At 54.1% G+C, this 14389-nt stretch overlaps 7 protein-coding genes across 7 annotated transcripts; 3 read left to right on the top strand and 4 right to left on the bottom strand.

Annotated features, from left to right (window-relative positions):
- Positions 1 to 1358: 1358 nt before the first annotated feature.
- DSM5745_02507 (cold-shock protein) lies at positions 1359 to 1755 on the bottom strand (the record flags this gene model as incomplete). The annotated part of the gene is made up of 2 exons (XM_026744523.1): positions 1359 to 1621; positions 1671 to 1755. The coding sequence occupies 2 exons, from the start codon at positions 1753 to 1755 to the stop codon at positions 1359 to 1361; spliced, it is 348 nt and encodes a 115-aa protein (XP_026607686.1).
- A 1382-nt stretch (positions 1756 to 3137) lies between these two features.
- cwc25 (U2-type spliceosomal complex subunit CWC25) lies at positions 3138 to 4499 on the top strand (the record flags this gene model as incomplete). The annotated part of the gene is made up of 2 exons (XM_026744522.1): positions 3138 to 3163; positions 3218 to 4499. The coding sequence occupies 2 exons, from the start codon at positions 3138 to 3140 to the stop codon at positions 4497 to 4499; spliced, it is 1308 nt and encodes a 435-aa protein (XP_026607685.1).
- A 287-nt stretch (positions 4500 to 4786) lies between these two features.
- Positions 4787 to 7145, bottom strand: DSM5745_02505 (putative AP-2 adaptor complex subunit beta; the record flags this gene model as incomplete). The annotated part of the gene is made up of 5 exons (XM_026744521.1): positions 4787 to 5846; positions 5890 to 6318; positions 6365 to 6729; positions 6775 to 6850; positions 6904 to 7145. The coding sequence occupies 5 exons, from the start codon at positions 7143 to 7145 to the stop codon at positions 4787 to 4789; spliced, it is 2172 nt and encodes a 723-aa protein (XP_026607684.1).
- A 792-nt stretch (positions 7146 to 7937) lies between these two features.
- Positions 7938 to 8703, top strand: DSM5745_02504 (ER membrane DUF1077 protein; the record flags this gene model as incomplete). Its single annotated transcript, XM_026744520.1, has 3 exons — positions 7938 to 8075; positions 8135 to 8488; positions 8542 to 8703. The coding sequence occupies 3 exons, from the start codon at positions 7938 to 7940 to the stop codon at positions 8701 to 8703; spliced, it is 654 nt and encodes a 217-aa protein (XP_026607683.1).
- A 66-nt stretch (positions 8704 to 8769) lies between these two features.
- bna5-1 (kynureninase) lies at positions 8770 to 10366 on the bottom strand (the record flags this gene model as incomplete). Its single annotated transcript, XM_026744519.1, has 4 exons — positions 8770 to 9200; positions 9248 to 9731; positions 9781 to 10130; positions 10249 to 10366. 4 exons carry the CDS (start codon positions 10364 to 10366, stop codon positions 8770 to 8772), a joined length of 1383 nt encoding a protein of 460 aa, XP_026607682.1.
- A 464-nt stretch (positions 10367 to 10830) lies between these two features.
- Positions 10831 to 11937, top strand: DSM5745_02502 (HesB/IscA family protein; the record flags this gene model as incomplete). The annotated part of the gene is made up of 2 exons (XM_026744518.1): positions 10831 to 11184; positions 11566 to 11937. 2 exons carry the CDS (start codon positions 10831 to 10833, stop codon positions 11935 to 11937), a joined length of 726 nt encoding a protein of 241 aa, XP_026607681.1.
- A 638-nt stretch (positions 11938 to 12575) lies between these two features.
- On the bottom strand, positions 12576 to 14133 carry DSM5745_02501 (putative eukaryotic translation initiation factor 3 subunit EifCl; the record flags this gene model as incomplete). Its single annotated transcript, XM_026744517.1, has 2 exons — positions 12576 to 13697; positions 13825 to 14133. The coding sequence occupies 2 exons, from the start codon at positions 14131 to 14133 to the stop codon at positions 12576 to 12578; spliced, it is 1431 nt and encodes a 476-aa protein (XP_026607680.1).
- Positions 14134 to 14389: the final 256 nt, after the last annotated feature.

The following is a 14389-nucleotide window of genomic DNA, read 5'->3' as shown; positions in this document are numbered from 1 at the left end:
GTGTCTAAGACACCTGGAGAGAGACGAGGATTGTGTCCTGGGTGGGAACCGAAAGCGACTCTACGGTTCGCCTCTGACCACCTGGGCATGCTACTGCGAGACTACGGCAGTGGTACCAATCTGTTCAGGTTGCTGCACAGGCTGAAGGGGAGTAGCAACCCGATATAGGTGCCACGTCATCAGGGAGGCGATCGGTGGGCAAAGTCCTAAGGAAATGCATTGGATCTTCCTCACGTCTCCAGCTACGGACAACTACACGGCGATAGGTATGTACCATGCCTACCGGCTTGCTGAGCTGGAGGTCAATCCGCTTCCCCTATGTCGGGAGACCAGCCAGCCTTTCTCCCCAGTTCAGAGCAACCAGCCTCGAATACGGGTATTCTCTAGCCCAACTGCCTTGGTCTTTGTCTGTTCATCCACTGGTTTACCTGTCGGGTGTCTGGCGCGGGGCTTTTTGGTCAGTTCCAAATAGCATGAGCCCGTGACAAAGAGCCTGTAAAGGATTGGAGAGCCCGGGTGATCTTTCTTTATCCCTCAAGTGTGGATGGATACCTACTTACCCTTGGCATACTAGAGTCACAGTGACTACGGTAGATGGCTGGTGATACCTAAACTCTCTTTTACCTGTCCACAGCAGTCCAGGAGAGAGAGCCTGGGCGCAGCCGGTTTTTATTCTCTTCCGGCCCGCGTTTGGATAGAATAGCAGAGTATGTCTGCGCCGCATTCATCAGACAAAGACGGCAGCGATGTCAAGAAATTCTGATGGCCGTGTCCGGCGGAGAGTGTTCCCGGGAGGACTGTGCCCAGGTATCCCGAGCATCATATGCTCCCTGCACGTAGGGCGCGCTCGATGATGGACATAATAGTCTACGAGCCGCGGTATTGAGTTATCGAGGCGGATACTATATCGATTTTGGCTTCAAGTGCGAGGGATCAAGAGCGAGGATTATTCGGGTTCGACTCGGTGCCTCGATGCGAGGGCAGATTCTTCAGGTAGCGAGGGCGAGGACGAGGGTGAGGGACCTCGAGGTCAACAGTGGACCTCGATGCGAGGCCACAATATCGAGAGCGTGCCGAGTCGAGTCCGAGTCGAGAGGACAATGCGGGAAAGATCAATAATGATACTGGCTGTGATATCCATGGATCCGATTGATAGACCTAGACCATTGCTCTACTTTGAGACCGTGTCCGACCACGGAATGTCGACTCGTCCATCTACATACTTTTCTTTCATGGAATATGCCATGTGATAACGAAATGTAAAAGTGCATGGTATCATTGACTCGCTATAACCCATAATAAAATAAACCGCAATGCAAAAATCAGACCCAATCAAAAAAAAAAAACCGAAGCAACAGCTACTCCTCCTCAGGCTGGACCTGCTCGGCCATCAGCAACATGGGCAGATGCACCGCCTCATACGAGACCTTCATGCCGGACTTGAGCTGCTGGGTGTGCTCGGTAATGGACTGGCGGCGGAGGATGAGCTCGCCGCCAAAGTCGGAGGTGATGTAGCCGAAGCCCTGGGCGTCGTTGTACCACTTGATGGTGCCGGTTTGGCGGTTGGCGGTTGAGTTGACGGCGGCGGGCATTTTGGTTTGGGTTTGAGGATTTGGTTGGGCTGGTTTTGTTAGTTATTTGAATCATAAAAGAGATATGGTGGGGCGTACCGTGAGCCAGAGTAGAGGTAGAAGAAGTGGTAGAAGAGGACTTGGTATGCAGCGGCAGAGAGACAAAGGTAGACGGATTTGACATGGACTCCTTCTTTCTCTTCCACGGTCCCAGACAGTCGTGAGCCGTCTGGTATTTATAAAGGATTCAGGATGATATCATCCGGTTCTTCCCGGTCCTCGGCAAAGACTCGGAGCGCTGACGAGATGGTTACAGATTCGCATTCCCCGCGGGTTGGCATCTCTGTAACCAGTGGGGAAAAGCCAGGGCATTGCATTGGCTGTCTTTTCCGCCGTGATGTAATGATCGACTCGCCTGATCTCCAATTCCCCAGCGTCGCCGTTGTTCGTGAATCATGATCAGCCCATGGACTTATCAGCGTACGGGGTTCTCTAGCCGTTATCGAAGGATCGATAAGATTGCTGTTTTCACAGAGAGGCATGCGAGCATCTGCCCATCTTTACGAAAATTCCCGGGTGGAAAAGATAGAGATCACTCCATCAGTCCGGACCGGTGTGTGCCGCGGATGAGGCATTTTCTCCCGCATGTGTCTGCTTTCTGCAGGAGAGGGGAACCGGTCCGGTCATGAACAATGGGCAGATGGACGCATTGACTGTGCAGAATTGGCTGTGGTCAGACCTATTCGAGGGCGTGGTGGCCGGATCCGGTGGGCTCACGTGCGCATGCCATCAGAAGCTTCCACCATTCCAGCAGCCAGCTTGGCCAGGCCAACCCCCGGACGACTCGTGGCGAGGCTTTTCTCATTGGCAGCCCGGGCAGGAACCATCATATTCATGCGGGGAAGGCTACCAGAGCTCCCGTATCGTACCCGGCTCCATATCAAGAGTTCAAGAGTAAACCCTACAGGTCCTGCATCAATCCCACAACAAGAGCGATACCAATAAGACACCGAGCCTGGATTTGTGGCATGATGCTTTCTGATGACTGCTATAAGAGTAGTGTCTTATTTTTGGTCGCCCACCGGGGTTTGGTTAGACCTCGTATTATTCATGCTAGAGAACTAGGACCGGACCACTCGGGTGCTCGCTTCGAGGCTCGTACTAGTCACGAAGCCTGAGCATATCAGGATTCAGCAGCCATCTCGAATCGGATGGCCAAGTGGACGCCTGGAATACTGGATTGCAAATCGGCAGAGGAAGTGGCTGATGCCCAAGGTCACAAGTCGGGCCGGGATAACGCGGCGATGACTTTGCGTGGTGCCAGTAGAGGTCAGGAATGTTGACATTCTTCAAGACCTCTTGGACGACGATACTGTCGAGGAGACAGTGTACCTAGTGTTGATGATGGCGGATTGGTCTCTACAGATTGATGCCTCACCAGTCAGGCATTAAGGCCGTGTGGCAATCAATGCCCGGTCCCGTCCCGTGACCAGCCTCCCTTATCGGTCCCCAGCAGCACACCTCTCCCCATCCCCAACACCCACATCCTCAGCAACAACCGCCAAAATGGGCGGTGATCTGAACCTCAAGAAGTAAGCACCTCCCTCACTCACTCCAACAAAAGCCCCACTAACCCAACCGCCCAGATCATGGCACCCCTCCCTCCTCCGCAACCAAGAGCGCGTATGGTCCGAAGAAAAGCGCGCCCTGGAAGAACGCAAACGCATCGACCAACTCCGCCGCGAGCGCGATGAGGAGCGCCAAATCCAAGAACTGCAGAGGCTGCAGGAAAGCGCGGGCGGGACGCGCCAGCTCCAGCGCGTCGACTGGATGTACCAGGAGCCGTCGAGCGCGTCGGGCCACTACGCCGAGGAGATGGAGGGGTATTTACTGGGGAAGAGGCGGATCGACGGGATCCTGCTGAAGAATGACGAGAGCAAGAAGCTTGAGAAGGGGGCTGCGGCGGGGCCTGGTTCTGCGACGGGTGCTGGTGCGGGTGCGGGTGCGCTTCCGCCGGTCGTGCATAATACGCGCGATACGATGGTGAAGGTCATGGCGGATCCGTTGCTGGAGATTAAGAAGCGCGAGCAGGCGGCGTACGAGACGATGGTTAAGGAGTCGGTGAGGCGGCGGGAGCGGGAGGAGGGGAGGGAGAGGGAGAATCGAGACCGAGACCGAGACCGGGATCGAGATCGCGAGAGGAGTCACCGGCGCAGACGGGATAGCGGCGATGATTCGCATCGGTCGAGTCATCGGCGTCGACACCGCTCGAGGTCGAGGTCGAGATCGAGGTCGCCGCGCGAAGACAGAGATCGTCGTCATAGGGATCGAGACCACGATCGTAGGAGTCGTCGGGACCGGGACCGGGACCGCGACCGCGGTGGAGAGCGGGAGGAGAGAGGTGATAGAGTCCATCACTCGAGCAGTCGTCGGGGTAGAGACCGTGACGAGCGGTACGATCGGGCAGCGCGCAGGTCCGCCTCCCCTCGATCTGACCGCCGCCGGGACGGACGAGACCAAGAACAAGACTACCGACGGGACAGATACAGCCGCGACGACCGCCGAGATACTCGACCCCCGCGAGACAGAGACACAGACTCCTTCGGCCGAGACCGACCTCGCGACCGGGCACCAAACACCCGCACTGGAGACGCAGCCGCAGCCGCAGAACAGCATGCTCAGGACCTGGAAGAGCAGCGCCAGCGCCGACTCGCCGAGATGCAGTCGAATGCTCAGGACATGGAATCCACGCGCCGGCAACGCGTCGCCGAGGTCACGGCCATTGAAGAGAAGCAGCGCCAGGAGGATGATAAGCGGCGGACAGACCGCGGCCAGTTCATGTCGGGCTTGCATCGGCAGCTGCAGGAGGATAGTCTGGATGAGCGGATTCGGCGGAGTCGGGGTGCGTTGGCGAAGGATGAAGATTGAGTCCTGCCTACGGCCTTTCATATGTTCTTCTGTATTATTTTACGGCATTTACATCTAGACAGATTGAGATGGCATCTACTCGACCTAACAACCGTGACTTAACGTCTAGCATCCACAACAGAGTAGTTCCATGTAGTCGATTTAGCCTCCTTGAGGCGGATGGGTAGGGAAACCATATTAGGGAATATATCAATTCTCCAAGAGGTACAAGAGCCTCTAGAAACATCGCTAAAACAATTGCAAGTTACAAATACAAAGCTAAGCTAGAATGCCCCATCCAAATCACATCACAGCAACAGAAGCTCCCCCGTGGCCGCTCCACCCGCCAGATGCGGTTGATATGCCTGCTGCTGGCTCTGATTGACAACATACTGCGTTTGAAGCGCACCACCGCCTCCAAACCCGCCGTCTTCGCGCCCGCCCAAATCCAACGCGGCCATTTGCTGCGTTCCTACAGCGACGCTGTTGAAGTAGTTATCTGCGGCGTTGACCGCGGCGCTCGTGTTTCCTGCTGCAGTCGTAGCGGATCCATTGACTGCCGCTGCCGATGCGGCAGTGGGCGATGTAACGGGGTTCGGACCTGCAGGCGGAGTTTGAAACTGCCAGTTGCTCGAGCTGTAGTCTTCGACGGGTTTCTGGAGTGCCGGACTGTACTGGAGACGGCGGGTGCGTGCGGACCTAAATACCTGCTGGACTGGCTTGAGGTAGACTGTTGCGAGAGTGCCGACATTAAGGCAAAGTTCTTCAAGGGTGCGGTCGTCGAGCTTTTCGCTCTCGGCGGAGATAGGTGGTTTCTGGCCCATGACGACTTGGCGGGCCGTCGTTGGGTCTGACGACAGAAGACGCCAGTACATGTATCCTCGGTCGCGGAGATCCGGGTCGTCTGTTTCCTCGGTGCACCACTTGAGCACTTGCGGGACGAGCTGCTGGCCCTTTGTTGGGCGCTGGATAAACAGCTTCACGGTTGCTGTCAAGAGTGCGAGCTGCACTTCAATCGTCTCGTCGTGGAAGGTGGCAAGATAGTCTTGCAGGAGGTCGGCCGAGTTCTCGATGCGGTCAGCATACTGGCCGATGATCCAGATGACGGCGGCCTTGGCTTCTGGCTCGTCCAGGTCGTCGATGTTCTGGATAACCTGGCCAATAATGCTTTCGTACTGGTTGGGGTATTTGCGGAAGATATTCCGGATCACGACGGTTGCCTCCTGCACGATATATGGAATTTTGGCGTTTACCAAGTCCAAAAGGCAATCAATACACTGCTTAGCCGCCGACTCGATCTTGATGGCGAGTTTCCCAATTGCCCGGACGGCCTTGCGGACAAAGTGGACATCGATCTCGGTTGCGTATCTGAAGAATTAGCAATGCTCATATCAAGGACGGAACGTCTTACTCTCTCAGTTCTGCCAGCACAACCGAGATGTTTTCCTTGGTGGTCAACATGAAGATCAACTCGAGCTTCGTGACCTTGACGTAGATGGGGTCATTGTAGTTGCAGAAAAAGACGCGAATATCATTTCGCAGAACTTCCGGCCGCTTCTGTAGGATAAGAATTGCGTTACGGAGGACAAGATATTGCACCTCTGGCGGTTTTGACAGAAGTGTCACGAGAGGTGGTGATAGCTTCTTGGAAAGTGATGTGAGATGCCGCTCTTCGCCAATGTAGTTCATGAGGTAGAGGATGACACGGATAGAGGTGAGGACGACGGCGGAGTTCTGGTGGGAGAGTCGAGGAGCTATACGTTCCGCTAATAGGAGGGCTTCAGCGGAATCTTGTGGAACATAGGACATAAGCGCTTCTAGAATGTAGGATTGGCCCCATCTGCACGAGGTTAGTTATAGACAGGGTAAGGATTGGGTTTTCGTACTCTGAGCAGTCTGGTAGGATGGAAACCAGTTTCGACGCACTCGAATAATCGATCGTCAAGGATATCGTTTCACTCCGACCCCAGATGTCCACCAATGAAGCCAGGACGCTAGATACGACCGTCGGGTTTTCATCCTTCAGCATCGCATTCAGTCGGTCGATTAAATCGGATGCCTCCACCATCTTCCTATCGTGCTCGTAAAGTTTGGCGACGCAGAAAGCGGCGGTCTTGCGGACGTACGGGTCCAGATCCCCCATCAAACTCTTCAGCGGCTGGACGGTGGCCTCGACATACTCTCGGACGTGAATGTACGCAATTGTTCGAAGCGCCAATGCGCGGACTAGAGGATTCGTCGCTTCCATATCCTGCGGGTGTTAGCCTTAACCAGTTGACCAGGGCGAGTGCCGTACATTGACCAATATCGGAAGTGCCTTTAGTGCAATCTCAGGCTTCATCCTCGAGTAGTTGACAAGGAACAGAAAGCACCTAGACAATGGTCAACATCCCACCGCATCTCCATACCATCCATCCAAACATACATCTTCTTGATCTCCAAACTCGGCAAATTCATACAGTCGATGATGTCCGGAAACAAAGCAATCATGTCGTTGTTACTCATGGTCATGTTGGCGACGATCTTCTTCAACGCGATCTTCTTGGCCGAGTAATTCTTGTCTTTCTTGCCGCCGCTGTTCAGTTCCTGCCGGAGCTCGGCGACTTTGCCCTGTGGAGTGCGAACCCATGGTGGTGAGCTAGTGTATATATGAGGCGCGATAAACATGGAGACAATAACTAATGTGTGCTGGGGTGATGGGAATGCAGAACGCAAAGTACCCACGCCGCATTATAAGCAAAGCAAAGAAAGAGGGGTATCAAGACCAAGGAAAGAGCAAAGCTAGTTCGCGGACAAGGTCATGAGGCGACTGGCATAGAGGGGGGCAGCGATAAACCATCGCGCGACTAGGAAAACCAATGCGACAGCAGTATAAAATTCCCACGTACCCTAGCGAACAGCTTTGCATCGCCCCCGCCAGAACTCATGGTGGCTGATATAGCTTCACGGCAGCGAATCGGACAGTCTTTACGGTTCTTGGGGGATGCCCGGTATGGTTCGCGTGGCTCCTGGATGGTCGTATCACAGATGACTCGCTATGGTCAAGACCTCAATGTAGCGGATGGCTTCGAAGCGACTCCTTAGCTAGCACGGTGCTTCGAGAAGTCCATGCCTTGAATGGTGACGGATTTAGACTGGAGGCCCGAAACGGTCAGCGTGGCACAAACGAGCGCTGATGCAGGCGGCAAGCTCACCTAGACGAAGCGATTCAACACTACCCTTCAATTGCGAGCGTGAAATAACTGAAATCATATAGCGACCGAGAGAATAGGAGTTCGAGGGCTGTGAATCAGGAGTGGACCGGGCGCCGCCAACTCCGCGCCCTTTGTGGAGAATCTTTTGCTTCCTGATTTTCCAGGCGTTGATCCAACTTCCTCCGCTGTCATCCCGCTGCGCCTAGCTGAGCTCCCTTGAGCTCTCGATCACAATACCCCCATCCTGAATACAAGCTCCATCACAATGGCCACCTCGCAGGCTCTTCCTCCCCTTCCACCCCCAAAATGGGTCGTCGACCTCAACTCCCCGTTACCGCGTCCGTCAGTCTCGACCTCTAGCATCCCCGACCCGCCCGGCTTCTCGCGCAAGGCTGGTAAAGGCGTACGCAACCCGCACATCTGTACATCTCACACAAATCAACGTACTGACTTTGCTTTCAGCGCTCAGAAAAGTCCTCCGCCCCCTCCGCCCCATCCAAGCCCGCCGAGACCGATACGCTGAAGCTCAAGAAGGCCTGGGAAATCGCCCTTGCGCCGTCGAAGCAGATTCCCATGAACGCAATCATGATGTACATGTCCGGAAATAGTCTACAGATCTTCAGCATCATGATGGTCTTCATGCTGTTCAAGGGCCCGATCCAGGGCCTGATCAACACCAATAATGTGTTTGCCAAGTTCGAGTCGGAGACCTTGCGGGGCAAGCTGCTCGGTGTGAAGGCTATGTACGTCCTAATGCAGTTTGTGCTGCTGGGGCTGGGGGTGTGGAAGGTTAACGCTATGGGTCTTTTGCCGTATGTTCTTGGTCCTATTCCTAGGGGTAAGGCTGGCTTGCTAATATGTGATGACAGGACTACGAGGTCGGATTGGCTGGCTTGGGAATCGGAACGGCAACCTTTGGAAACAGTTCGCTTTGCTTTTGGCTGAAGCTTCGATGTATTGCTCGACGCGCAGAGTATCTGGGGCGGATGATTTACGTAAACAAGAACATTGAGTGCGCAATTCGCTTCTAATATAATACTATGTCTTCGTAAGAATAGAATGTATCGTACATCAACGGATGGACAAACTCGCTAATCTCACTGAAACGCTTTGCGGCAGGCGTCTGCGAAGATCTGGCAAAACTGCCACACCTCTTCGTACGTGTTGTACAAGGGCGCGGGTGCAACCCTAATAACATCTGGTTTCCTCTCGTCGATCACAACCGCGTGCTCTTCCAACGTCTCAAGAACACTGTCTAGCAGACCTGGTGCCAGGCGGAGGCTGAGCTGAGCGCCGCGTTCTGACGGATTCGACGGGGTGATGATAGAGAAGGGCTTCTCAGAAAGCCCATCAAGAGGAGATTTTAGGAGGAGGTGCTCGAGGTATCCTGTGAGACTGAGCGACTTTTGGCGGATCTCAGCCATGGAGGTTCGGTTGAACAATTCCAGTGAGGCTGCGACGGCGTTTAGGTCCAAGACGGAAGGATTGGACAACTGGTACCCTGCTGCGCCGGCCTGAGGGACGAATTCTAGACAGTCAGCACAACTCGGCAGTGCTCCAGGACCGGTTACATACTATTGTCCATGAGGAATCGAGTAGCTTTGTCTCCCCCCCACCAGCCAGAAAGTCGGGGTCGGAATGATTCCAGTTCCCCATCGCCTTTACTCGTCTTCACCTCTCCATGTCTCTCATGCACGAAGATCCCAGCCATCCCGCCTGGGCCGCTGTTGAGGTATTTGTAGTTGCACCACGCAGCAAAGTCCACATTCCACTCATGCAATTTCAGGTCAACATTGCCCGCTGCGTGCGCACAGTCCCACCCAACCACGATGCCGTTAGACTGGGCATGTGCGGTGATCCTTTCAATGTCGAAGTACTGACCAGTATAGTACTGGACAGCAGAAAGAAGAAGTAAAGATGTGCTCGAAGCATGCTCATCGATAACCCGAAGTATATGGTCAGTTTCGAGAATCGGATGTTCAGGGTCTTGTGGTTCAACAAGGACCATAGCATCCTTTGGCTGAAGGTTATGGTGCCGGATCTGAGACTCGACAGCATACTAACAAGACCGAGTTAGCGTTGTCCGGCTTCACGCTCCAGAAACCTACATGATCACTTGGGAAAGCCTTCCCCTCAATGATGATCTTATACCTCTCCGCAGTCGGCCGGTAGAAGCTAGACATGAGTAGGTGCAAGTTTGCTGTTAAGCTGCCCATAACTGCCACTTCACTCTGCAGCGCTCCAACAACAGGAGCCATGAGCTTTGCACCCGCTGAGTCGACATCAACAAACGGAGGCAGCAGTTCGTCCTCGTGGTGGACAAAATGCCCGGTAACACCTTTGATGGCCCATGTCCGCAGGTAATACTCAATGTATTTCTTGGTATTGCGCGGTTGGAGGCCTAGCGAGTTTCCACAGAGGTAGATACAACGGGCGTCCGAGCCATCAGAGACAGAAGCTAGCAGGGTCAGCGGCGTACTCCGGTAGAACAGAGGGTCACCCGCCTTCAGAGGGCTCTAACGTTTTCCTCTTGAGGTCCTTTGCCGAAGGTATAATGAACTCTTCTCGGAAGTGACTCAGAGGGTCTTGGGAGTCTAGAGATGCCGCGTATTCCCTTGTGAAGGCCCGGATATCGTCCTTGTACGGGAGTGGCGGCCCATTCTTGATCTGCTGAAGATGGAGTCTGGAACCCATTTCGAAGACTACCTCAGTAAGTATACAGGTTTGCCTTGGTTGAAGTAACTATATTTTCAAGGCAACCCGCCTGAAAGAAAGTCAAGCCCCGCGATATCATCGGTACTATCGTAGCGTACCCCGCCTCAGATAACCAGATTTCTAAGCACGTCTCCGCCATTGCTCGCTTACTGAAGCCCAATAATACCTGTCCTGAGGCTCACATATGCTAATTATCCATATCACTGTTTGAACAAGGACAAGATGTTACTGTTGCGCAAAGATGAGTATGCATAAAGGTCCATGCATGGATTAGTAATATGACTTCATCCTCGGGAAATTTATTCTGCCGCCGCTCACCGTTTCCATTCCACCCAATCATATTAAGTGGATTGCTCCCTCGCGATGCGAATTGTATGATTATAAAGCCTCCAAGGTAGTTGTCGGCTCAACACCATTCAAGCACTTGCCCATCACATATCAAAATGTCTCGACCAGCGTTATCAACAGCCACTCGCCGGATATCCCGTGCTCGTCCCGCCCACTCTGCGATCTCGTCGCCCGTCTCATGTCCGAGTCGGACACCGGGCTTCTCCGCATCTTTTTGCCATGCTTCATACCGAACACCGGCGGCCTCAATAGCGACGTCTACATCGATCTCACCCGTGTCGGCCCGAATTACTAGACCTAGGACTCCGAAATGGCATTTGAATCGCGCCGAACCCCGGTCAGCGTTCTCCTCCACAGCTTTAACCTCCGCCGCGCAAGTCACGCAGAACCCGAGGACGGGTGAGGATGGAAACACACTTATGGTGCAGATCTCAGAGCGAGCCGCGAATGTACGTTTGAGAGTCCCATGCGAGTTTGTTTCAGTACCGTTGCGTTGGTCGGCGCATACTCCGATATGGGCGTGGCAAGGGTACGGCTGGGATGCTGCGGGATGACATGGACACATGGGACCGTTTGAAATGGAACTTGGGAAAGCGCTCCCAGTACAAACCTCGTGCTCAGCGACTACCAAGTACATACGACCACAGGGTGTGGAGAACAGGGCTTCCCGTCCGCTCAGCCGTACTTAAGCCACACGCCGGCTGGTTAGTAGTATGGTGGGTGACCACATGCGAATCCCAGCTGTTGTATGTTTTTGCTTTTTGTTTTTTGCTCATCGTGCTTAGTCTCAACTCTACTTACCACTTACACATGCTAACCATGTACCGCAGCGCCTCCGCCAAATAACAGACCCAACCTCCTCTCCCTCCGCCACCAAAGACGAGAACCCCTACCACCACCTCCGCATCACCGTTACCAGCGGCGGCTGCCACGGCTTTCAGTACCTAATGTCTCTTGAGCCGGCATCCAAGATCGACGCCGAGGAGGACACGATATTCGAGGCTGAGCCTTCGGCGGAGGGGTCTTCTGATGCTGGCAACGGTAGCGCCAAGGTCGTTATGGACGAGCCCTCTCTGGAGCTTTTGTCTGGGAGTACGGTTGACTATACGACTGAGTTGATTGGGAGCCAGTTTAAGATTGTGGATAACCCACGCGCGACGAGCAGTTGTGGGTGTGGGACGAGTTTCGACGTTGTTGACTAGGAAGAGCATACTATGGTCATATTATGCTGGATTGTATGTTTGGTAGGGTAATCTTCACTCTTGTATAGATAAATGTACGTCCAATATAGCAGGATAGATGAGAAATTAGTCACAAATAATGCTGCACAAACCAACTTACATGCTAACGGCCATTAGATTTAATTTTTGATTGACTATTCACTGTTCTCTCTCTACATATCGGGTCTTCTAACAAACCCTATTTTATGCGCTGCACAGACAGGAGTGCACAACACAGCAGGACATATCACATATCGAACAACCAAAGAAAATAAACGTGGAATCAACTTATGCAAATAAATAGTAACCCTACTGAAGAAGACCTCAAAATAGCCCTCACAGATCCTTTTGTCACTCCAACCAGCCCCGGCCCCTAGGTAATGAAGGGCCCAGAGCGCGAAAACCACCATGCAATAAATGGGACTGAGCCTGAGAGAAGGGCATGGTATCGGCGAGACAAGACACTTTCGTCTATGTCAAGGGATGCCCTCTCCTTGTTTAGTATGCGATAGACCGTTTGGCCCGGCCACGCATGAGGTATACCGTAAGTCGTGTACCGGCAGGTAGCCGTCTATTTGAGCACCTTTAGACACTCCGCAAACGAGTAAGAGCTAACTCGCTTAGTAGACGCGAGCAAGGTTCCTCAGGTACCAGTCGACAAGGCGACGACCGGCCTTGGTCTCGCTGACGTGGATGAGATCCTTCTCAAGGGCGTAGTCAAGGTCGTTGGCGCTGACGGTCTCGCCCTCCAACAAGCCTCCCTCGACCCAGCGGATCTGGCGGCTGCGCTGCTTGTTGATGAGGAGCCAAGAGCGGAGCTTCTCGGGCTCGACCTCAAGGAAGCCAGCGAGCTTCTGCAGATCCATTGTTGTGTAGAGCTTCAGGTATGACCGGATGGTAGGGTTGTAGAGCGTGTTCTTGACCTCGTCCATGAAGATGGCGGTGTGGTGGTCGACGGGGTCGACGTTGACAGCGGGGTTGTCGAAGTCGGGGGGAGTGGGGCTGATGAACTTGGGGCAGGCGGAGCGGAAGAGCTCCTCGAACAGAGGGAGGGCGTCGGGGCCGCCCTGCTGGAGGCGGTGGAGCTGCTCGCCGTACTTCTCACGGAGGGCGGAGTGGATGGTGTCGTCGAGGCGGGTGGGGTGGAGGGCAACGCAAATGGCAATCAGAGCGTACATCTGGTCGTTCTTCTTGGCAATGGCGTCGTAGCTGTTGCCGCCCTTCTGGAAGTTCTTGGTCCGGGAGACGTAGACGAGGATGTGGCTGAACATGCGAATGGCGTCGCCGTAGCGGCGGGTCATCATGTAGGAGAAACCAACGTAATAGTAGGTGGTGAAGTGGGCGGCCATGACACGGGCGAACATTGCCTTCTTGTTCATCTCGATGTCGTCGAGGGTCTTGAGGGCGAGGGTGAAGTCACCAAGCAAGCAGTGGACGCGGAGAAGGCCAATGATGGAGAAGTATCCAAGCATCTTGTACAGCGGGCGGGAGCCATACTCTCCGGCGAACGCAGCGGGGTCCTCGCCACGCTTCATAGCAGCCAGTTGTTCGTTGATCTGGGACTTCTGGATGAGGGAGTAAAGCACGTTGAGAACCGAGTAGCATCCCCAGGTGTTCGGGTTCTCGCGGAGGAGCTGGGCTTCCTCCTCGTTGGAGCCGCTGCGGGCGACACGGTTACGATAGCGGCAGAACGATTCGAACTGGTAAATGAACTCATCGATAACATCCCATGCCCAGTAATACTGTTCGAAACCAATGTTAGCAAATCATTTTGGAAAATCAGCCCCGCCGGCACACAAAGAGCTTGTCCCCTGGGCAGCAGGTGCAAATCCAGGTGGAATGCATGAAACACAGGAAAAGTCCACATACAGAAGGAACCTCGAGCTCGACGGGCCCATCCGAGTTCAGGATGTAGTGGAAAAGACTGCAGTAGTTGTCATAGCTCGCAAACTTGGTCTCGAGCGTGGCCTGGTACTCAAGAGGAGTCGCGGCAGCAGCCAGCTGTGCTTGAAGGTCCTGCGTCTGCGAAGCACCCCCAAGCGATGTGGTCCGATCCAGCTCACTCATGCCATCATCGAAGTTGACCTGCTCGCGGTAGTCGTTGACAAGCGCCTCCTCCTCGACATCGGACTCGTCGTTCAGGTTGGGGTGCGCATTGGCGCGCTCGTCGTAGGACATGTTGGGCAGAAAAGTCGATCGAACGGCGACTATGAGCTTGTCCTGGAATTTGGCGACAGCAGAGGGGTGGAGGGCGCGGAGGTCGACTGGCGTGACTCGGCGTTTCGGTGTGGGATTTCGACCGTTCGGCGGTATCGAATTTTGAGGGTTTTCGCTTGGACGATTTGTGCTTATCTTATCTATGCACAAGCCGCTGCTGAGTCAGCTATACACCTTTGGTCAAGTATACCTACACCAAACAGTCAACGTCATCGAC

This window comes from Aspergillus mulundensis (genome assembly GCF_003369625.1).
Source record: "Aspergillus mulundensis strain DSM 5745 chromosome Unknown scaffold_1, whole genome shotgun sequence".
Classification (NCBI taxonomy): Eukaryota; Fungi; Ascomycota; class Eurotiomycetes; order Eurotiales; family Aspergillaceae; genus Aspergillus; species Aspergillus mulundensis.
The sequence above is the reverse complement of the archived record's forward strand: the minus strand, read 5'-3'. Positions and strand labels throughout refer to the sequence as shown.